At 49.7% G+C, this 23819-nt stretch overlaps 1 protein-coding gene across 1 annotated transcript; it reads right to left on the bottom strand.

The window, feature by feature from the left end:
* Nucleotides 1-5691: 5691 nt before the first annotated feature.
* ASB13 (ankyrin repeat and SOCS box containing 13) lies at nt 5692-22590 on the bottom strand. The gene is made up of 6 exons (XM_005900960.2): nt 22482-22590; nt 12232-12419; nt 10765-10915; nt 9126-9260; nt 8758-8949; nt 5692-7564 (listed from the first exon to the last, which is right to left on the bottom strand). The coding sequence occupies exons 1-6, from the start codon at nt 22522-22524 to the stop codon at nt 7437-7439; spliced, it is 837 nt and encodes a 278-aa protein (XP_005901022.1). The 5' UTR covers nt 22525-22590; the 3' UTR covers nt 5692-7436.
* Nucleotides 22591-23819: the final 1229 nt, after the last annotated feature.

Below are 23819 nucleotides of genomic sequence, written 5' to 3'. Positions count from 1 at the left end.
AGGTGCCTTGGGCATCTCAGTCAAAGTTTCCTCCTCCTGCTTTCCCTCAAGTTCAATATAAACTAAAAACCTGTCTTTTCTAAAAAATGATTTTATTTCTGTGTTTACTTTTGGCTGCACTGGGTCTTTGTTGTTGTGTTCCGGCTTTTCTCTAGTTGCAGCGAGCAGGGCCTCCTCTCTAGTTGTGGGGCTTCTCGTTGCTGTGGCTTCTCTTGTTTCAGAGCGTGTGCTCTAGGACACATGGGCTCAGTGCTTGCAGCTCCCGGGCTCTAGAGCACAGGCTCAGTAGTTGTGGCACACGGGCTTAGCTGCTGTGCGACATGTGGGATCTTCCTGGATCGAACCTATGTCTCCTGCATTAGTAGGCGGATTCTTTACCGCTGAGCCAGCAGGGAAGCCCCAGACTGTCTTTGAGATCATGTTTAGTATCAAGTGGATTCATATCCTTCACAATCCAGCCTTCAGGTCCATTGTGCCTCCGTTCAGGGGTGGCAACCCCTCGCCAAGCAGGGCCCCCACATCCCTGAGCCAAGCCTGTGTGTGTGTGGTCAGCTGGCTGCCTGGCTTTGGGTTTTAGTCCTTTATGACCCAGGCAGACCCTCACAGGATGCTGCAACCATCATCACAAAGCAATCGATCAAACCGATTACACGTTTCTAGAACACAAAGGAATGTGTTTTTGTAGGCTGGTTTGGGAACTTGTTGCTTTTGTTTCCATGAAGAAGTGTGTTCAAGTAAGAAGCCAAGTCCCCCGTCTCAGGTCACAGTTCCCTTGTGATTAGAAACGTCCTTCAGCTTTATCGAGTCTCCCAGATTGGGCGGCCCTTGCTTTAGAGGCCTGTGAGCTGATCCTGGGGCCGCCTTCCAGGTGAGGCCCCCGGTTACAGGTGTGGGGGTGTGTCCTCCAGCCTTTCAGGTAACATTGCTCTGATCCGTGCTGTACGTGTCCGAAACGATGTCCTGCCCTTGGCCTGTTCTGAGAGCTCTGGCCAGTCTCCCAGGGAAGAGGCCGCAGAGTCGGCTAGACCCAGCGCCCCGTGTTTTCCACCAGCTCCCCTCCCCTCCCCTCCTCCAGCTGCTCCCTGTGCTGCCCTTAGCCCCTGCTCAGTTGGCTCTTACACAGAACTGAATCCTATTTTCTGCTATATACACTGTGAGCTTTTTTGGGGGGCCATATGGCTTGTGAAATCTTAGTTCCCCAACCAGGGGTTGAACCCAGGCCTTCCACAGTGAGAAAGCAGAGTCCTAACCACTGGGCCACCAGGGAATTCCCCACTCTCTGCTTTTTTTTTTTAAAGAACCAAAGGACCCCTCTGACTCTCCAAAAGAAAAAGTAAAAAAAAAAAAAAAAAAGACTAACGATTAGACTCTTTGAAGGTAGCCTGTGATGATCTTTCTCCTATGGCTCAGTTAATTTCAATTTTTAAAACTACCCACATGTGTTCTGCATGGTGACTCATAGGCAGAAGGTCTGGCTCCCTTCTCCCAGTTTGTCCCTTTGTAGAAGTCTCCTCCAGGCCTTTGGAAGCAGTAAGCCCAAGAAATGTTTATAGTGAACGCTTGACACATGTAAAATCCTACGTGATTAAACTTCACTCTCTGGTTTCTGTGTTTGGGAGGAGTGTACGAAATGAAACAAAAGAGAAGCTGTATCAGTCAGTCTGTGGCATCTTCACACTCGCTCTGGAAAAGTGCTGCCAGTACTACAGGTCCTTGTAAAGCTTGGTAAACTACGCAGCACCATGGATAGGAAAATGAATGACGCTGTAAATATTTATTTACCCAAGACGTGAGAAACAGTCAAGGTCATCTCTCCCCTTCTCTTCTAAGAGCAAAGTTGGGCCTCCTTCCTACTTGGGGCTCACGGCCCCTTCCTGCCCCCATTCCCAGATATACTTCCTATGTCTGTTCCCTGAGCAACAGATTCAGGTCCTTCGGGGCCAGGACTCATGCTTCTGTTTGGGGTGTTGGCTTTTGCTTTTGGTGGGGTTACTGGTATCTTCAGTGCCCAATGGAGAACCTAAGAGAGAATAATCAGTTTGAAAAATAAACAAAACAGGGCTTCCTTGGTGGCTCAGTGGTAAAGAATCTGCCTGCCAATGCAGGAGACACGGGTTTGATCCCTGGTCTGGGAAGAGCCCACATGCCATGAAGCAGCTGAGCCCAGGAACTACAGCTATGGAGCCCTGAAGCGACAACTGCTGATCCCATGCAGCTTAGAGCCCATGCTCCACGACAAGAGAACCCACCACCACAAGAAACCCACACACAGCTAGAGAGTAGCTCCTGCTCACTGCAACTAGAGGAAGACCCAGCACAGCCAAAAATAAATAAAAGAAGGGTAGATGGATGGAAGGAAGAAATGAAAGGGAAAGTGGACCAAGGGCCGACAGGACATTCCTCGTCTCCTTCATCCAGCGCCCTGTCTCCACCACAGCAGAATGAGCCTCCGGATCCGGTGAACACCGAGAAGCAAGGGGAATTTTCTCTGTGGATCGTGCAGAATGCAGAGGGGTATGCTACTGGCACACCCAGCTCAGAGGTCTGTTGCCAGTTCTCTTCTCTGAAGTTTGTGGTTCATGAGAACTGCACACCTGGAGACCAGCTGCTGGAAAGTCAGAGTCTATATGAAGAAGGAGATGTGTGTATGAGAGAGAGACTTGTCACGAGCCTCTCCACCTTTATTTGTGGTTTTGAGACATTAGGCTTCTAGGAGGCTCCCTGTTTAGATTGGACCAACTTCAGACATATTTGCATTCAAGCTGCCAGAGATCACGAGACTTTTGATGCCAGCATAACATGAGCTTAGCTGTCAATGCCACATGGTACTCACACTGAGAAAAGAGGAAAAACAAAGTCTGCGGGGTCTGGAAGCCTTTTCCAGGCCGTCATGGAAAGGACAGTCAGTGCTGCAGGGTGGAGAAGCAGGCAGCCTGCTGGCACTCCCGCAGTCAGCACAGCTGCTCACAACATGGGCCAGTGAGCTCTGCGATGGGAGCCGGGCTTAGGCTCACTTTCCTGAATAAAGGAACTCAAACGCTTAACTCAAAGGTTATCATGTGGGTTCTGCGATGTCACTGAACACACACATATCCTTAGACGCTCAGTCTGTCTTGTATTTCACTTTATACAAACGGATTCATACTATACTTCAATAAGGTTGGCAGCTTTTTTTCATTGGCCGTTGTAATTTTTAGATTAGTGGTAAACCATGTAAACCATATCCGACTCAATGGACATGCGTTTGAGTAAGCTCTGGGAGTTGGTGATAGACAGGGAAGCCTGGTGTGCTGCAGTCCATGGGGTCACAAATAGTCAGACACAAAACGACTGAGCAACTGAACTGAACTGATGTAACTCTAATTCACCTTAACAGTCACAGTGCATAAGCATTAAGTGAATGTGCAAATTTATTCTACAGCTTCTCCGCTTCTGAGGTCTTTCACTATGACATGCATTGTGGCACTAATCATTGCCACTCGTCTGCTTATGACACACATGAGGGTTCCTTCAGGTACATTTGCCAAAATAGAAATGCTAGGGGGAAGGCATAATCAGATGAAGGTAGTCAAAAAAGGACAACTTCTAGGACTTCCCTGGTGGCACAGTGGATAGAATCCTCCTGCCAATGCAGGAGACACAGGTTCAGTCCCTGGTCCAGGAAGATTTCACATGCCATGGTGCAACTAGGCACCACAACTACTGAGCCTGTGCTCTAGAGCCCATGAGCTTCAGCTACTGAGTCTATGCCCTGCAACTACTGAAGCCTGCATGCCAAGAGCCTATGCTCCACAACGAGAGAAGCCACTGCAGTGAGGATCCCGTGGACCGAAACCATAGAGTAGCCCCCACTTGCTGCAACTAGAGAAAGCCATTGCAAAGCCATGAAGACCCAGTGCAGCCAAAAATCATTTTTTAAAAAAAAGAAAGGACAAACTTCCTGTTACAAGATAAATAAGTGCTAGAGATGTAACACACATGATAAATATAACACTGCTATACATTGTATAAAAGTTGTTTAAAAAGTAAATTGAGTTCTCATCACAAGGAAAACATTGTTTTCTATTTCTTTCATGTTGATCTATATGAGATGATCCACGTTCAGTAAGTCTGAGGTGGTCATCATTTCACTGTGTGTTGTACACCTTAAACTCATATAGTGCTGTATGTCAATAACAATGCAACTAGAAGAAAACAAAAAGAAAGTAGAGCTACTGTACAATTGTGGTAAAGCACTTTTAGCAATATGATCTAACAGCTTTCCAAAACACACGTACCAATTTATACCCCTGTTGGCCGTCTGAGTTGCCATTTGCCCAACATCCATTTTCATTTTTGTTAAGATGATGGTACTTAACGGTATCATTTCATTGAAGTGTGTACTCACTAATGTGCATTTCCATCATCACTACTTTGGACAGGTTGGACAGGAAAGGACCAACCTTTCATGTCATGGGACATTTGAGGTTTCCTCTTTTGTAAATTTCTTGTTCATAGTCTTTGCCTGCTTTATTTTGGGGGGGAGGGGGGTGTTAATCTTCTTCTGAATGATTTATAAAATATCTTACATAGTTTGATCAGTAGTCGTTTGTTATCTTTATCACAAATATCTTCTCCAAACCTGTCAGCTGCACATTGGGCTGTTATTTTTTTTTTAATTTTTTAAAGTAGAGTTGATTTACAATGTTAATTTCTGCTGTACAGCAAAGTGACTCCGTTTGTACATATATTGTTTTTCACACTCTTTTCCATTATGGTTTATCACAAGATGTTGAATATAGTTCCTTATGTGCACATTGAATTTTAAAATGTAAACTGAGAGGTGTTCTGAGTGGATTACTCCTGAAATAGGTGGTCCTACCTCAAAGTCAGAAGAGAATTGTTTACATGGTTGTAAGATGTGTGCATGTGCTAAGTCGCTTCAGTCATATCCAATTCTTTGAAACTGTATGGACTGTAGCCTTCCAGGCTCCTCTGTCCATGGCATTCTCCAGGCAAGAATACTGGAGTGGGTTACCATGCCCTCCTCCAGGGAATCTTCCTGACCCAGGGATCGAACCCACGTCTCTTATGTCTTCTGTATCAGCAGGCAGGTTCTTTACCACTGACATCACCAAGGAAGAGGTTTACACATCAACAAAGCCACAGTCATACATACAACAAAGTACAGTCATGCATACAACTTTAATATTTGAGAAGCACGTCATTGTTTTCAAGGCAACGTCTCATCACCGAATTTTGGCTTCATGAAAACATCTGAAACTAACTGGCCTTATATTCTCATCCATGAGATTTGGTGGTTGATCATTATATCCTTTCAATGATCAAAGTATGACCTTGATCCCTCTCCTACAGCCGGGAAGACCCAGGCTCAGAGGGCCGAGATGTGTCTTCAGCCAGTCCTATGGTGGTGTCTATGCTCATCAGTTACATCTCAGTAAAGTGGGGGGCAGCTACAGGAAGCCCTGGAATGTTAGCCATCTGATCCCTTGGGCAGGGTCTCTCCACATGTGGGGGTATGGAGACCAGCACCAGGAGAGGAGCGGCTGGAAGAGGGGCGAGGGAGACACACGTCCAGGACTGGCCAAGACCCAGCGGAGGTGACAGCAGCCCCTCTGGCTCTCCCTGGATGAAGCCCACCCTGTGCTTCTGCCCGCCCCCAATAAGAAAAGGGCCATGTGCACAAAAGGATGGACTCACCCCGACCAATTTTATTGAGCAGTGAATGCAGGAACCAGACTCTGCCCCTGGTGTCCCACATGTGGAAACGTTAGCAGCTTTCACAGACAGAGGCAAGTTCCTGTTGCAAAGATGAGGGCAGAACCTGGCGCTTTTTTGTGTCTGTGTGTGATTAGTGCACACGGGTACACTGATTGACCCAGAACACATATCTACACCTGCAGCAAATGGGAGTGGCTCTTATCTCCTCGTACGAGGAAGCACCATCCTAACAGCCTGAGCAGTGGAGCAGAAAATACCCACAGCTGCCAGCACAGAGCTTTCCACCACATATGGGCCCCACCCATGTAGCCCTGCCAAGAGGCGCCCCTGGTCGTGAGCACAGCTGGCGTGACCTTGACCCACCAGGCTCATTCTTCCCCCCACAGTCTCCGGAGGAACCTGGTGAGGTCAACATTTCTGGGGACACTGGCTTGAGGCCTGACCCACAAGAGAGTTCACAAGGGGTACTTTCTCCATTGCCCCCCAAACCATATAGACCTCAACTACTTATACAAACGTCCTCTAGTTTAACCCCTGAGATTTTAAATTATGATACAGAATCTTAAGCAGACAGATGCAGTTTGAACATACTATGTCATGTCACCTCATGGTTTATAATGTAGAATTACTTGCTTCTTTCTATTACTAAAAACAGACTGTGCAACACTTTCTCGCCCTGACTGGATGACGAGTCTGATTCCTGGCCAGCTCACAGCACCAGGGCAGTGCCTGAAGCTCAGATGTTCCTTAAGTGTCCATAAAAAATGCATGAATCCACGCTCGACCTGGCAGAGGGTGATGCGACCTCTTCTGCCAACTGCAGAGCTTCAGGAAATTAGCAAAACTTGGGGTGGGCAAAGAATTCATTTAGCAGCTGTAGAAAGATGAAAAACAGTCTCTAAAGAGTTTCCCAGCAATGCTTCACGTTGGAAATCACTAACCCAGGAAGGATGTGCTAAGACGCCTTCCTGTTACCTGTTGCTTTACAGACTTGTTAACGAAACCTAAGTGCTACAGCGCATGTGTCTAAAAGCTTTCATCACCAGCATACACTTTTTGAAAGAGCTGAGACCTCAGACTGGAGAAAAACTTTTTAAGAAACACTGTGGGAATAGGAAGCCTGATACTTCCCCACTGAGACCTGTATAAAGCCCCCTGAGCGATGGGCACACCTGGGCACAGGTGATTCTCACAAGGTGCCAACAGTGGCTCCAGAAAAAAGCACCCAAGGGGGCAGGCTGTCCCCAAAGCGCCGTCCTGGGCCTGGCTGGGACCCACTCCCAGGGGCCCGCCCCCTACAGTGCAGGCTCCTCCCTTTGCACATCCAGGGCCACCCGGCACTGAAGGAATCAGGGGTGGTGCCTCCCAGGTGTGTGTAAACGGAATCAGAGCCCTGGCCCCCCAGCCCCACCTGGCCCCCCCATGCTTCTGGAGAGTCTGTCCTGAAAATCCCTCCGAGGAAGGTCATGAAGAGAGAAACCAGCACGGCTGGGAGGAAGTTGGAGCCAGCTGGACTGAAGTCCAGGGAGGGCCAGCCCCAGGCCTTTCCCAGGGCCTTAGAAATATCCGCCAAGGGTCTGCACAGAAGACGAAACAGGATGGTCCGGAGGGACTCGGGGTGCTGCTCCCACAGCAGCACCACAGTTTCTGACGTCGAGGGCAGAAAGCCCCCGTCGGCCCTGAGTCACTGGCTGCCTGGACCTCGCGCCTGAAGCTCAGTTGTAGGAGAGGAAGTCGATGAGCCGGGGAGGGATGTCCAGTCTGGCAATCTTCTCCAGCCCCCTGACGCCAGCCGCCCGCCTCAGGCTCACCCTGCAGAGCTGAGACAGGCTAAGAGGGGTCTCTGCAGAAAGGGACAGAATGTACGTGAGTCAGCTTGAGGAAGGAGTGCAGCATCCTTCAGCGTAACAAGAGCCAGGACAGAACTGCAGACACCTCCCCTGTCCTGCAAAGATGATGAGCCCTGTGTACCCTCTCCGGAAGGCGGCCAGGAAGGACAGCCAGGGACTGGGACCCAGGACAGAAGATCAGGAAATAGAATTCAGCTGATGGCCCCTGGGGTTTCATCTTGTGGGCTTTGGGTTTTGGGGGGATTTTTTTTTGGCTTTTGTGATTTTTTTTTTTTTTTTGGCGCCATAATGTTATAACTGAGCACATGGATTCGTCAGCAAAGCACAAATCTGCAGCCAGTAGGCTTGTTTGTCAAACTTCCAGACAGATGAGGATTGGGCAAGGGTTCAGGCAGCCAGTGCTGGCTGCCCACCCCTGCAGTTCCAAGCCCCAGGGGCTCTGCTCTGGAGCACTGCAGCCACAGGGACCCATGAAGAACTGACCCACAGGACAAAGGGTCAGGACCGCAGGCCTGAAGATGAAGCCTGGAGCTACAGCTCATGAGGGACACACACCAGGGCCAAAGAAGGAACATGCCTGGAGGCCCCTGACCATTGGGCCATAGGAACGTGTACAGAGCAGAGCCTGGCCCCAACGGCTGCCTTTAGGACCATGAGTGTTTGATCAAAATATCCATATATATTAACCAAAGAGAGTATTCTCTACTTAAGAAATGTTAGGAAAGAAAAACCTCTTTGAAAGAAAAATGAATTACTGGTGACATTCCTTTTCCCAGTTACTTCCTCCTAAATTATTTAGATGCAGCAAGAGAAAACACCTTCTAGAAAATGTTTTCTGGACAGATGTAGATAGTATTTGCCTCTCAATCCATGATGGATTTTGGTTGGGTCAGGTTGGCAAAATGTTTAATCAATGGGTTTTTTTTTTTTCCAATTGGTATTTGAAAGCCTCTTGTGACTGCAATTCCATGTAAACTCTTAAAAATGTGTCCCCAGAGACGAGGCGTTTTCTTAGCTGGTGGTTTGTCCTGTCAGCTGAAGATTCCGGCCTGTATCTGCATCATCGCAGGGACCCGTCTGAATAAAGGGATGGCTGATCATGATCATCCCAGAGGCTCCCACAAGCGGTCCCCACAACCCCAGCGCGCGCATACGCGGCGCCAGGAGCCACTGCGCACACACTCACTCTCATAGTGCTCCAGGCACCTGGCGGGGGCACTGCTGGCCCACGTGTAGTCCGACGGCTTCCGCCCCCGGTTGTCGCGCGCGTAGATGTTGCCTCCAAACTGGATGAGCATCTCGATGAGGTCCACGTTCTTCACCTTGGCTGCGTGGTGCAGTGCCGTCTCGTGGAGCTTCGCCGCGTTCACGTTTGCCCCTGTAGGGGTCAGGAGTAGGGTCAAAAATCTCCAAGGAACACGGGACATGAAAGCATCAGCCCCTTCCCAGAAACAGAGTCAATCTCTGCAGCAGCAGGCGGCGCAGGTGGAAACGCTGTTGTGCTGAGCCCGGGGCTAGGGTGGAGGGGTGGGGGGGGCGACAAAGACTACGCACCCGCATTGAGCAGCACTTTGACGCAGTCCAGATGCTCGCGGGCGCATGCAACGTGCAGAGGGGTCCCAAAGTGGCAGTCGTGCGCTTCCAGGTTGGCCCCAACATCAATCAGAAGCCTCACACACTCGGAACTTCCTTAAAAGAAACAGAAGCAGAGGGAAAAGCCTTGTGTATTTGAAGTAACAGGCGTGGCTGGAGCGAGCTTGGCGGCAGCAGGAGACAGGGGATGTGGGCTGCAACCCATGGGAGCACAGGGTGGGCGTCCTTCCCTGGGGAGCTCGCCCACCATCCCCCAAAGCCCGCCAGGCAAGGGGACAAGGGGAGAGCTGCACGGATCTATACCCAGCACTGGGAGAACACAAAGTTTGGGTCACCAGCTGTGAACACAAAGCTCCCCGGCCCTGGTGGAGAGAAGGGTCTCCCCACCTCTGGTTGTTCCCCAAGCTGTATCTGAAACACAAAGCTGCCTGGATGAACTTCCCTAAACTTTCCTACCTCAGGGGTTCCCTGGCCCCTCCCAGCTGACACCTTTCTGGCCTCTTTCCTGGCTTTTCTCCAGCATCTTTAACTCAAGTTTGGGGTTGAGCTTAGGTGGGGCTCCATCCATCCCAGACTCCATCCTCTCTCATTTCTTGATCACACCTGCTCCCCCTCCACCACCAGGCTGTGGCCATTTTCATGTGGACTTGTCCCCCATGACCAGGTCCTCTCCATTCCCCAGCCAGCATCCTCCTCACCCTGAGCCGACCTGGACCTTGGCTGTCCTCTCCCCTACATCAAATCTAACCACCCTCTGCCTGAGCTCTCCTGTGTGTATGTGCAATGCACACACTAACTTCTGCTTGGTTTTCTCTTCTTAATCTGTCCCTTGTCCCTTGTCCATCCTATTGGCAGGACGCTGCCAGTGAACCTAAGATGAGTGAAGGAATAAAAACACTTCTCTTCCCCATGCTGTGCATGGATGGGTGGCTGCTAAACAAATCTTTCAAAAATGTGTTCCTAGCATTCAGCATCCGCTCAAAAACCTTCAGAGCTGCCTGAAGCAGTCCCCATTGACAAAGGTGACTTGGCAGTGGGATTCGGGGTGCAGGCAGCAGAGACAGGGGAGCCATAGGAGAGCCCAGGTCCCAACAAGCACAGCGAGCCAGAGCATTGCACCTGCCAAAGCCCAAGACAGGCGTGCAAACTTTGCTCTAAACAGTGGAATCCAAACTGCCTAGTCTAGCCTCTCAAATATTTCTGGCCCACTGGTCTCACCCTAAATTTCCAGTTCTGCCTGTCATAGCTCCTCTCCTGGGCGTGTCTGACCCAGTGAGACTGGAGCAGCCGTGTCCTCCCACCCTCTGAAATCCAGCGGCAGCTGAAAACCACAAGCGCCCAGCTCCTCTGAGAGCATCTGCCTCGAGGATGCCTCTGGGCCTCCTCTTCCTGCCAGATCAGGAACTCTCAGGGCAGCCCATGAGGTGAGTGGCTGCAGGGGGCACCTGACTCCTGGGTGAGCATCTGAAAGATGCTGACTGACTAGAACCCTGCCTTCAGTCCAGGCGAGCACTGCATCTCCAGGAGGAAAAGCACCGGACTCCACAGCTTCACCAGCCATCGGACAGCCTCCCTGGCATCTAGGCCTCTGCCAACTCACCGCTCATGCAGGCCTCGTGCAGCGGGGATGCTGTGTACAGGGGTGGGTTGACCTTGGCCCCGTAGGAGAGCAGGAGCTTCACGCACTCGACACTGCCTGAGGCACAGGCATCACAGAGCGGGGTGCTGCCATCGATGTTGCGAGCATCCACCTGGGGGGAGGGTAACAAGCATCAGAGGGTGAAGGAGAGGGTGCCGGCCACTCACGCTCTGATGCATGTTCATCTCTGCAAAGACACTGCGTGGTTCTCCTGAGTCCTTAGGTTTTCTACTACGTATCTTCCCTAGTGGTTCAGAAGGTCAAGAGTCTGCCTGCAATGCAAGAGACCCGGTTCAATCCCTGGGTTGGGAAAGTCCCCTGGAGAAGGGAATGGCAACCCACTCTAGTATTCCTGGAGAATCCCATGTACAGAGGAGCCTGGCGGGCTACAGTCCATGGGGTCGCAAAAAAGTTGGACACGACTGAGTGAAGAACACCATTACATACGTGGTGAGGCACTGTCCCAGGCGAGTGCGTTCACAGACCTCAGGGCGTGCCTACGGGAGCCTAAGTACAGCCAGCAAGCGATTTGGGCTTTTCTTTCAACTCAGCCTCATTCCTGCCACCACCCCAACACCTCATTAGCACAGGCAGGGTAGGAAAACCGGCTTTAACTCGAGCCCCATCTAGGAGGAGTGCCCCAAACTGTCTAACCATGCCTCTTCTAGCTGGAAAATCACAGAGCAGGAAAAGGCAACTCCCCAAACTGGCAGATTCTGCTTAGAATTTGTCCAAATTCAGCTGTTATTTGGATTCACGCTGAAGCTTGTTCCATTTCCTCTGGAACTGCTGTCATAGCCAAATTCTGGGAAGACTGAGCAGTGCACAGCCTTCCCTTCTCCCTCACCTCCCCCCATTGCTGTCCCGTGGGAGCCAAGCCAGCTCCTACCAGCCTGCCCAGCTGGTAAAGACCCAGCAATTCCGCCAGCCCAATACCCGGTACGGCTGTGAGTCCTTAATTAGGGAAAGCAGCGAGTCAGTCTTGCTTTTGTTCCTTTCTACTTGGCCTTTCCAAAGCTGGTTTGCCAGCATCCCACATAATCATCCTGATCTCTGCACCCAAATGGCTCCTGCAGCCAAGGCCCCACCAGCCCCATAGGCAGCTGGCCTCTGAAAGGTGCACAGCCTGGCTCATCTGCAGAGCTGGCCACCACTTTGCTAAAACCCCTTCTCTTCCACTGCTAGTGACCTCCCAACAGCCAGTCCAAAGGCTTCCTCACAATCTCAGGGTGTGGTTGCCATAGGGATCGGCCCCCTCTACAGCCCATTCTGGTTTCCTCCTTCTTTCCTTCTCAGCCTTCTGCAGTGGTTTCCTTTCTTTCTGTGTGCTCACAGCACACAGAATGCTATTCCCAAGCCTCTTTTCCTCTAGAGCTTGTCCTGCCATTCCGGGGGGAGGCGGGGGGTCTGTGCTACAGGGTGGCTTACCTGGGCCCCAGCGGCCAGCAGCAGCTGCACGCACTGCACCTGGCCCTGCAGACTGGCTGCATGCAGGGGCGTGATGGAGTCCACTGTGACCTGATTGACGCAGGCCCCACTCTCTATCAGCTGCTGCAGCTGTCGGGTCTCCCCCCGCTGGGCCGCCTCGTGCACAGGGGTGCGCTCCACCCAGAAACCTGGAAAGGAAAACAGGTAATGCTAAGACCATGCCACTTCTGTCCAGGTCAAATGAACACATGTATGACCCCAGGACCCTTTATGAAACCTAAGCCACTGTATACACGAAAGTGTAATTGGTCCAGATACCCCTATTCAAAATCCTTGAGTGATACCCACTGCCTATGGGCAGAGTCCAAGTCTTTGGGGAGGCACCTCCTTGACTCCTCTCCTACCACTGACCCCCACAAGCCTGTTCTCCAGCCACACTGCTGGCTCATCATGGTTCCCTGCCCTGGCACACCTGTGTCTCTGCATACATTCTCTCTGCTTGAGAAGCCCACCTTTGCCCCTACCTAGCCATCCATTCTGCAATCTCCTTAGTTTAGATGTTATGCCGTCCATGTGGACCCATTTGAAACATCTCTTTCTCCAGGAAACACATCTTCCACAACCCTCGCACTTATATACTCATAACATGGCATTTACACTTCCCTTATCCTTGCTTGGGAGAGCCTTCAAAGGCAAAAAATTAAAAGAAAGCCTTCTTTTAATTCAGTTTTATCAGATTCCTCAGGATTTCCTACAGTAAATCATGTCATCTGTATTGAGAGGTAGCTTTGCTTCTCCCTCTCTAATCCGGATGCCTTTTCTTTTTCTTGCCTAATTGCTTTGGCTTGAATGTGCAGCTGCACATTGAACAGAAGTACCAAAAGACACCTCCTGCCTTATTCCTGGTCCTGGGGCAAAATCTTTGTCCTCCAGTTGTAAGACTCCATGCTCCAACTGTAGAGGATGTAGGTTTGATCCCTGTTTGGGAAACTAAGATCCAGCATGCTGTGCAGTGTGGCCAAAAATAGCTTTGTCCTTCACCACAAAAGCTGTGGGTTTTCATGGATGTCCTTTTTCAGGTCAAGGATATTCTCTTCTATTTCTAGTTTTTTGAGTGTTTTTATCATGAGAGGGTGTTGGATTTGTCAAGTACTTTATCTGGAGCTATGGCAATGATCATGCTGGCTATTTTTTCTTAATTATATCAAAATGGTGTAATACATTAATTGATTCTTAGATGTTCAACCAACTGTGCGTTCTTGGGATAAATTCCACTTGGTCATGGTGTATAATCTTTTTATAAGATAGAGTTGGTTCACACATATTTTGAGGATTTGAGGGTCTATGTTCATAAGAGTCACTTTTCTTGTGATTGGTGTATTTGTCTGGTTTGGGGGTCAAAGTAATACTGGCCTCAGAGAACGAATTGGGAAGTATTCCTCCCTTTAAATTTTGGAAGAGTTTATGAAGAACTGGTATTAAATCTTTAAATATTAGGTCAAATTCATCTGTGAAGACATCTGGGTCTGGGCTTTCTTTAAGTTTTTTATTTAGAATTTTTTTTTTTTTGAGTTAGTTTTGGCAGTTTGAAGTTTGCCTCTTTTTAGGAACTTGTGTACTTCATCTATGTTATCTAATTTGTTGGCATACAGTTTGTTATGGACTGAACTGTGTCCCCAAAATCCATATGTTGAAGCCCTAACTTCTAACACCTCAGAATGCGATGGTATTTGGAGACATAATTATAGAAGTCATTAAGTTAAAGCAGGCTTATTAGTGTGGGCCCTAATCCAGTATGACTGGTGCCCTTAGAAGAAAAGGAGGTTAGGACACACAGACACCAGGGATCTGGGTGAATGAAGCAAAGACCACATGAGGACATAGCAAGAAGGCAGGCATCTGCAAGCACAGGAACAGACCTCAGGAGATGTGAGCCCCACAAATGCAGAATCCAAGCTTGGGGAACTTCGTACTTACTTGACCCCAGAAGGAGACCCCAGTATGTCTCCCAGTCGGAATGAGTGGCCACCTGAGTGCCTGTCTTTGGAGGGGGTAGGTAGTGGAAAGTGGCTGTGGATCACTTTCAGGTCAATCTCAGGGGAGCAGATTGAGCAGCTGCAACTCTCAGAATAGAAGAGCAGGGGGGCCCTGGGTCTTGCAGGAAGGAGGAAAGTGCAGCTCAGGAAGATGGGTACAGGGGAGACCCGAGCATCCACTGAGCAGCCTGTGCAAGTGGACACAGCCTCCCCCACGATGAAGCACAAAGATGGAAGGACGTGACAGTGAGCAAGCAGTTCACAGTCATGGGCAGGGGGTGAACAACCAATTCAAAACCACAGGATGACTGCAGTACTGAAGGAACAGGTCAAGTTACAGGAAATTAGAAGCAAGATGACCCATGTCCAGGGTGTCCAGGACTTGTCGGGAAGGCATCACGGAGGAGGTGGGGCTATGGCCAGCCTGCCGGGCGTCACCTGCTGGCTCTATTCCCAGTGCCTGGCACCGTGTGAGGCCCCGCAAAGGCGCTCACGACTTGCTTGTTGAGTGAATAAGGGACGAATGAATGGGAGGAATTACTAATATGAATTCTAAAGCCTAGACATAAAATTTTTTAAAGAAAATCTAATTGTATCTCTTTCTGACCAGTCTACAGAGGAAGTGCAGCTTACTGGGAACCATATTTTCTAATGAATAAACAACGGCTACATTTGTCTTAGCAGCAGCTGAGGGCAGAGATCAGAAGCAGCAGATATGATTACAAAGGAGAGAATTTATGTGGGCCTCAGTCAACAGTGAAAGGCACCGATGGGAAGGGGGACCATATATATCAGAATAAAGAATGCCTACAACTCAACAACATAAATAACCTGTTAAAAAAAGTAACAAGGGACTGAGGTATTTCTCTAAAGATATACAGATGGTCAACAGGCACATGAAAAGATGCTCACCACAATCATCAGAGACATGCAAATCAAAACCACAATGAGATACCACCACACACCGATTAAGATGGCTACTATCAAAAGAACAGAAAATAGATGTTGGCAAAGATGTGGAGAAATTGGAACCTTTATGCACTGTTCGTGGGAAAGCAAAGTGGTGCAGGCACTTTGGACAGGAGTACTGCAGTTCCTCAAAAATTAAAACAGAACTACCAGACAATCCAGCAATTTTTCTCCAAAGAAACTGCAAACACTAACTCGATAAGATATAGAATCCACGTTCACTGCAGCATCATTTACAATAGCATGATACAGAAAGTACCTGAGTGCCCATGGAGGATGAATAGATAAAGAAGATATGATATATACACACCATGAATATTATTCAGCCTTAAAAAGGAAAGAGATGCTGACACAGGCTGCAACATAAATGAACCTTGAGGACATGACACTCAGTGAAATAAGCAAGTCACAAAAAGACAAATACTGTATGATTCCACTTACATGAAGTTCCCAGAGTCAAAGTCATAGAGACATAAAATAGAATAGTGGCTGCTGGGGGGAAAGGGGAAGGGGAACAATGGGGAGGTGAACAGGTGCACAGTTTCCATGTTATAAGATGAAAAATATAGAACTCTGTTATATCAAAATGTGCATGTAGTTCATACTACTGAACTGCACAATGAAAACTGACCATCTTCACCATTTCTATGGGTTTTTTTAGCCAGAGTGAAAACTTTAAAAATTCTTTTTTAAGGGAGTAACAAAGATGGAGGAGGCCCCAGGAGTGGGGGAGGTGTTAACCACAGCTAGTACCAACCACAGGGTGTCATCAAGAGGGGACAGCTTTACAGCAGGGGGCAGGTGGAGGGGAGTGGCAGTTTCAGTGGTCTCTGAAGACCCCTGGAAGCAAAGGGGAGGGGAGAGTGACCCTAGAGGTAAAGAACACAGGGTGCCTTGTGGCTGAAAGGAAGTGCAGCTGCAAGAAGGCGCACTGGCCGGCAGTGGGAAGCTCGGCAGCCCCCACCCCTCCCCCTCCACCACTGCATGCCCTCCCTCACCAGAGTGAGAAGGTTGGGTGGGTTGGAATATACTTTTCAACCTTAAAGCAAAGAGCCTGCAGGGAAGAGAGGCAGGAAGATGCCATGCTAGTGGACCCACTGAGCTCAGGCTGTTTCCAGCCCTGTGCCTGGACCCCATGTATGACCGGGTGCCCCCACCCCTGGACCACTCCCCTGGGACAGGGTCAGTCAGTCAGTTCAGTTGCTCAGTCATGTCCGACCTTTTGCGACCCCATGGACTGCAGCACGCCAGGCCTCCCTGTCCATCACCAACTCCCAGAGCTTGCTCAAACTCATGTCCGTCACATCAGTGATGCCATCCAACCATCTCATCCTCTGTCATCCCCTTCACCTCCCACCTTCAATCTTTCCCAGCATCAGGGTCTTTTCCAATGAGTCGTTTCTTCACATCAGGTGGCCAAAGTACTGGAGAGGGGCCACCCTGGAAACCTGAGACCCTCCCTCTGGGATGAGACTTCCCTGAATCCCAGCCCTGCCACATAATCGGTCTCCTGGCTCCCCATTCCCATCAACCCCCTCCCTCCTATCACACCTGCTCTGGTCTTCCCCTCCCCACTTCCCACTTAGAACTTAGCACTCCCCACTTAGCATTAGCAGCTAAGTCATCAGTGGGTCATGGGGAAGCCTGCTTCAGACCCTTGCACTTGTCTCTGGAATAATCCACATAATCCACATGCCTTTGCATGCCAGGAATACAGACCCTCCAGGATGGAGCCCCAGCCCCTTTTTCCAGGCTCCCCCCACCCGCCCACATCCTCCCATCTCACCACTCCCCCACACACAGCCTTGTCGCCAATCGCACGGAGCCTCAGGTAGCTGACAGAGGGTCCAGGTGTGCTGTGCCCCACTCAGCCCCACTACCCCTCCCCACTGAGGCTGGGTCTAAGCTCCTCGAGGGAGCTTCTGGCGTGTGGCCCCCTACCCGCGCCTCCTTTAGGCCGCCCCTGTGCACACACCTGCCCCTGACTCCCCTCCTCCCCTTCCACAAGCATCTTCATGGCAGGACCTCAGCCACCCACCTTCCATTCCATCACCACACTGACACACAGGTATCAAACACACACATTCTCTCCAGGAGCCTGTTCTACTGGCCAGACTGAACTTGTCCCACTGCAGCAGGGTCGGTCCCCTACTGCCAGAGTACACCCCTCGACCGGCCCGTCACAGGCCTGCCCAGCCCGAACACTGACCTGGGCCACGCCTGTGGCCTCGCCCACTCAAGCCATGCCACATGCCAGGGCATCAGTCAGATGGGAGTCTGTTGCAAGACAGCCAAGGCCACAGTGCCCGGAAGACACTGCCTGCCTCCTCTACACACTGCCCAGGGGTGGCTGTTCGAGACCCTCCACCCAAATAGCCAGCAGTCTGGCCAGGCGGAAACCTCTGGGAGCTGGAGTCAGCACGGGGAAGCAGCAAATCAGAATAGGTTTTTCCTTTTGTTTGTTTGTTTGTTTGTTTGTTTTTCCTTTTTCTTCAGAGAGCCAATTTACCAGTATCCCGCTTAGTCATCCAGAGCCCGGAATCCAGCTCTTTGAGCCCAAACAGCAGCTCTCAGCCACAGGCCAGCCAACCCTCCCAGAGAGCCTGTCCCTCCGGCGGGCATGGCCTGCCCGGCCTCTGGCCCATGTGCAGAGCAGAGCTACCATTGGCCCTACCCGACTGTCCAGAGCCCTGCCCCTGTGCTGACCCTGACTCTGACCCTGACCACTCCTCCCCAGCCAGGCAGCCCCTCCACACAGCAGCTTCATTGTAACAAAGAGTGTTTTCCAAAGGCCATAGAGAACACCTCCATCACAAGCGGATCCAACAGCTCAGCATCCACCAGGCACCCTTCAGTGTTACTTGGGCCAGTATCTGGCTCCAAGTCTATCATGAAGGGCAGCCCGGGGCCCTCACTGCAGAGATTGAAATAAGCCTTCTCCCCAAATATCCCAGTAAATATTCTTGAAATGATGACAGGTAAGCTTTCCCTTACCCCATGCACAGCTGCAGGGCACCTTTATGGGGATGTAGCCAGGGTGAGCGGTCACTGAAGCCGCAGTGGAGCTGGCGTTCCGAGGCCCGCTCTCAGCGGACTCTCTGGAAAGTCAGGTGACCCCAGTGACTTGTCCCCCAAAGTCCCAGAAGGTCAAGGATTTGTGGGTACAAAGAAAAGATGAATTGAAGAGCTAAAAGGACTTAGAAATCATGGCAAACTGTACCCACCCATCTAATAGTAAAAGAAAAAAAAAAAAAAACAGGGCCAAAGACCCATAAGGACAGAGAGACCAGTGCCTGAGAATGGCAAACCTCTCCATGAGATGCCTTAGGGACCAAAGCCACATGCATGCAGATAGCTGGGCACTATTAAATGCTTGATCATGACCACCCATCTTACAGTGCTGTCCGAATTCAAGTTCAGTGTGCTTGAAACTACCAGTCACCTTGACTCTAAGGGAAGATAGAAATCTTCATTTTTATATATATTAATAGAAACCCTTATTTAGCACTTGGGGCTGAGTATTTTGCTGCTTTTGAAGAGATTTTTTGAGCAAGGTCTTTTTTCAGTGTTTTCATGATCAATACCCCAAATACTGTTTGTTGGTAAACTTGAGGTCAAGCGGCACACCGTGTGGTTTTTAAAATGTGTTAAATTGGGTAAAAATTTTAAAGAGAAAAGGTTTACCTTTCTACAGGAATAAGACAGTCAAAGCTTAGTTAAGAGGGAAAAAGAAAGTGAAAGCGAAAAAGTGAAAGCAAAAGAGACAAGTGGGAAGAGGTTATAGAAGCAGTGGAAGACAGCCAGGGAAAGGGAGGGAAAGAGCTTCTTAAACACATTTTATGAGAAACGCCCAAATCAGATGCTTGCCCTCCCTCCACAACCTTCCTGACCGCTCATCCAATAATCTGCCGCCCCAACCCCTCCCCTACAGGGCTTAGGACCCAGGGGTGTGAGCTGGGGAGGACGGTTATACCAAAAAATCAAAACTCCTTTGTACTGCTGTAGTTGGCAGCCACTCCTGGCCACAGTGAGTGCCCAGAACACCAACTGGTATTAAAATCAACCTAATTTCCTTCAAACATTTTCATTAGTAGTGTAATGCACGGCCCAGAGGATTCTCCTCTAACTAGACACTTCTAGAATGCAGCCTTCTCTAAGGCAGAAACAAGACGTGCAATTTGAGAAGATTTTTAAGGAAGTTGATCTCCCAGCCAGGGCACCAATTATCTAGATCTCTCAAAGTACTTTCACTACAATTCTTATTTTAGAAAATGAAATCCCGGAATTCCCTGGCAGTCCAGTAGCTAGGTCTCAGTGTTCTCACTGCCAGGGCCCCGGGTTCAACCCCTGGTTGGGGAACTAGGATCCCACAGCCATCCAGCAAGGCCAAAAAAAAAAAAAAAAAAAAAAAAGAGAGAAAAAACAAACAAACAAAACCCATCGGATTCTGCAGACTCAACAGAAGGATGAACTTGGAGACTCGAATGGGGATGCAGATTGACCTACCACCCTGATCATGGACACCCGGAGGCAAAGACGTTTCTCAGAGCCTGAAAGTGACATCATGCAGAGGTGATGAATGGTAATGGTGCTCCCCCGCCCCCTGAGAACCTGCAGCAGACAACACGCATCCATCCCAGTCACAAACCCACCCAGCACTACACATGGATTATAGATGATCTTATCTGACAGAAGAGACATGAGCCTTGTAACATAAAACAGGCAAAACCAAAAAGAACTGCTTGCATTAAAACCTCAGCGTTGGGGACTCCCTTGGTGGTCCAGTGGCTAAGACTCTGCGCTCCTAATGCAGGGGGTCCCGGGTTCAATCCCTGGTCAGGCAACTAGACCACATATGCTGCAACTGAAGAATCTGCTTGCCACCCCTAAGACCCAGCTCAGCCAAATAAATAAATATTAAAAAAAAAAAACCCTCAGCTTTGTGACTTCCTGGCTGTGCAAACTGTTTCACCTCTAACTTATAGATAATGATGAGTGTCCTGCAGCTATTGCAAGGCTCGTAGTCAGCACCCGGCACACAGCCGAGCAGCTCAGTGGCTCTCACCATGGTCCCAGGGTGTCTTGGTCCCAGGGCTGCCTCCCCCTTTCTCTCTCCGTGCCACCTTCCCAACACCCCAGAGGCTGAGGATAAGCCAAGAACCCTTTCATCTTCTGCCAGCCTCTAGATTCCAAGTCAGAAGCCCGTGAGTACAGATGCTGAAATCAGGAGTCACTTTTTCCAACTTTGCAGACAGACAATGAATTACATTTGCTAAGGAACAAACACTGGATTCACTTTAGGATGCGACTTGCCCTAAATTCTTGGTTCTTATTGGTAAACCCATATTATAGGACTGCTGCCTTTACTTCTGTGAAGTATTACAGGGTTATATTAAAGCTACCCGGTTTGGTTAGCGTATACTACACACATAGAATTTGAGATCAGAACGCTAACATGAGTTAAAGTTCCTACGATGGTCCTCTGCTTCTGCTGGGATGGCAGCGCTGTTTTGGATTCAACACATTGAGTTTATTCATTTGTGTTGAGAATAAAAATGTCAGCAGGATGAAATGTATTTTGGAAGAAATACATGACACAAAACACTGGCGAAGTCAAAAATAACCATGAACCCCAGAAACTGTGCATCCTCCATTAGTTTAGAATGTTATTGTTGTTCAGTCACTCAGTCGTGTCCGACTCTTTGCGACCACATGGACTGCAGCATCCCAGTCTTCCCTGTCCTTCACTATCTCCCAGAGTTTCCTCAAATTCATGTCCACAGAGTCAGTGATTCTGTCTACCCATCTCATCCTCTGTTGCCCCGTTCTGCTCCTGCCCCTAATCTTTCCCAGCAACAGGGTCTTTTCCAATGAGTTGAGTCTTCCTATCAGGTGGCCAAAATATTGGAGCTTCAGCATCAGTCCTTCCAATGAATATTCAGAGTTGATTATCCTCTAAAAGATACATTCCTTAAACTGTACAAAAAAACATACCCAGGAGTGATGCAGTGCTATTGAACCTTGTTGTTTTTGTTGTTTGGTCACTAAGTCATGCCTGACTCTTGTGACCCAATGGACTGTAGCCCACCAGGTTCCCCTGTCCATGGAATTTTCCAGGCAATACTGGAAGTGATTGCCATTTCCTCCTCCAGGGTATCTTCCCCACCCAGGAATGGAACCTGCATTTCCTACATTTCAGGAGGATTCTTTACCACTGAGCCACCAGGGAAGCCACTGAACCTTGTACATGAACAAAAATACTAAAATGTGTTTAAATAGGTGTCCGTGGTCAGCTGCTCATTGCCTGTTTCATTGAACCAACCAAACACAGCTCACACTGGCAGGGTCAAAGTCCTGTGCTTGCCTAGGATGAGAATGCCAAGTAAAAACAGAGATGCTTATTAAATGACTTTGATCTTGTTGAAGGTGGCTGTTTTGCAACATCATTAAAATATCTTTGCTTTGCTAGGACTGCAATTCCTCTTAAGCTAAATTAACCCTTAAGACTTCTCACTTTTATTCGCACTACATTTTTTATGAGCATAAAAAGTACTGTATAGATTTTCTTCTTTCCAGGCTTTCAAAGTGTTTTCACTGCTCATGTCATTTGCCCTAGAATTACTCGGTAGGCAGGGAGGCTTGCTTCGCCTGAGAATGGCCCTTTGCCCTAGCATCCATTTTATTCTAGGGAAGGCTCAACGAAGAATCAAGGTCGCACGTCCCACACGGGCACACACTCCTTCCTGACCGGATTCCTGGTGTCTCAGTAGGATGCTAACGACCCCGCGCACGACCCTCCCACTGGGTGCCTGGAAGGCAGTCTGCTCCAACCCTGGTACCAGGGCTGCCCTACCAGTGGTCCCACGCGGGCGCTTCCTAGGTTCTCCTCGGAACTTGGCAGTGACCATGCACAGCCCCGCATCCTCCCCAAGTTGCTGGGCGCTCGGGGGGTGGGGGGTGGGGGGTAGGGGGGAGGTCTGCGGTTCTGAAGTCACAAGGATGACCAGCCCTGCAACGCGCGGGCCGACGGGGGAACCTGGAACGGGACGCAGAAACCCCGTCTGAGCTGCACGGCACCCCCGGACCTGCTCCTTTAACAGCACGGCCCTCCGAACCGATCCAGTCCCCGCCAGCCGCCCCTGGCCACCCCTCAGAGCAGGACGCGTCCCCGCTGGGGGCGAATGTCATCAGATGCAGGTCTCGGTCCCCGGAGCCGGCCCGTGCCCCCCCGCGCCTCGCACGTACCCACGTCGCCCAGGAAGCTGCTGTCCGAGGCGCGAGGCTCCATGATACCGGCTCCCGCGCCCCGGTCCACGGCTCCGCCACTCGCACCGCCGCGGGAACCTGGGCCGGGAACGCGCCGCCCTTTGGGCGGAGCCGTTCGGCGTCGCCCCGCGTCCGGCCGAGGTGGCTTAGAGCCGGGAGTTGTAGTTCCCCGCCCCGCCAGTGCGGCTCCCGGGCGGGCCCCCGGCCAGAGCCACACCGCGGCCACTTGCGTCCAACTCCGCGGTCGCCGCCTCGGGCTTTTCTGGACGAACGTATGTTCGTGTGCAAAATATTTGTTCGTGTGCAAACCGTGCCATGTGTTCATATACAGAAGGGATCAGTGTGCAAACCTATACAGGTGTCCTGAAAAACACGTGTCCAGGTGCAATGTATGTCCACATGCAAAATATGCCCGTTTGTCCATGTGCATATCGCGTCCCTGTCGGTGTGCAAAACGTGTCTGTGTGCAAAGCGTTTCCACATGTCCAAGAGTCCACGGGCAAAACCTGCCTCCGTGAGCAAAATATGTCTGTGCTTGCAAATTGCGCCCACATGTCCATGTGCAGAACATGTCCTTGTGTCCCTGTGTAAAAAGTGTCCAGCTGCCACAAATCACTACCTTCCTTTGCATTGATCTAGCTAGGCAAAGCTCATCCCACGCCCCCACATGCTTTCATTTTGAAGACGTATTTCCTACCAGAGCTGGCATGCTCCTGCTTCTTTCATCTTTCCAGAGAAATCATATATTCCAAATTGTTCACATCACACAGACACCATGCTTTTTGAAATCTCCTAACAGAAATGAAGGACCTGTTTACAGATTCCAAGTAGGCAATTGAGTAATTGAACTGTTTTGTTTTTTTGCAAACAAGTTTACCAAGTTGAGGTTTAACCTTGCCAACGTTTGTTGCAGTCACATCACTGAGATCTGCACTGAGCCTAAATGCAGAAATTAGTTTGAGCTGAAAAGTAAACATATCAGGAATGATCCTGCCTGGAAATACATAAGGACTAGCACACAGCTGGGACACCTGAGAGAGGTCTCCCCTGAGACTGAGTCTTTACCTCCAGTCTGGACCACTGGAGCTGTATCCACAAAGGTTTGATGCCCATCTATCCAAATTCCAAAATCGGGGAAATTCCTTGCCCCAGGTCTGGGAGTGATATTTCAAGCCTATTTCCATAAGATGTTAAGGAAAAAGCCAAATGACCTTTTTGGCCAAAGCAATAGTATAGCCATTTCAGTTTTCTTATGGGTGAATATATTTCTATACTTTTAAATATATTTGTATGTTTGAATCTAAACTGTGTCTCCTG

The sequence above is a fragment of the Bos mutus genome, chromosome 13 (assembly GCF_027580195.1).
Source record: "Bos mutus isolate GX-2022 chromosome 13, NWIPB_WYAK_1.1, whole genome shotgun sequence".
NCBI lineage: Eukaryota > Metazoa > Chordata > Mammalia > Artiodactyla > Bovidae > Bos > Bos mutus.
The sequence above is the reverse complement of the archived record's forward strand: the minus strand, read 5'-3'. Positions and strand labels throughout refer to the sequence as shown.

Bases quoted from the DNA above. Each gene is read 5' to 3' on its own strand.
- ASB13 (XM_005900960.2), bottom strand. From the start codon at position 22,524: ATGGAGCCTCGCGCCTCGGACAGCAGCTTCCTGGGCGACGTGG. The intron at 10,916-12,231 runs GTAAGCCACCCT...CCCTCCCCCCAG, and splicing joins TGCTGGCCGCTGGGGCCCAG to GTGGATGCTCGCAACATCGA. The intron at 8,950-9,125 runs GTGCGTAGTCTT...TGACCCCTACAG, and splicing joins CAAAGTGCTGCTCAATGCGG to GGGCAAACGTGAACGCGGCG.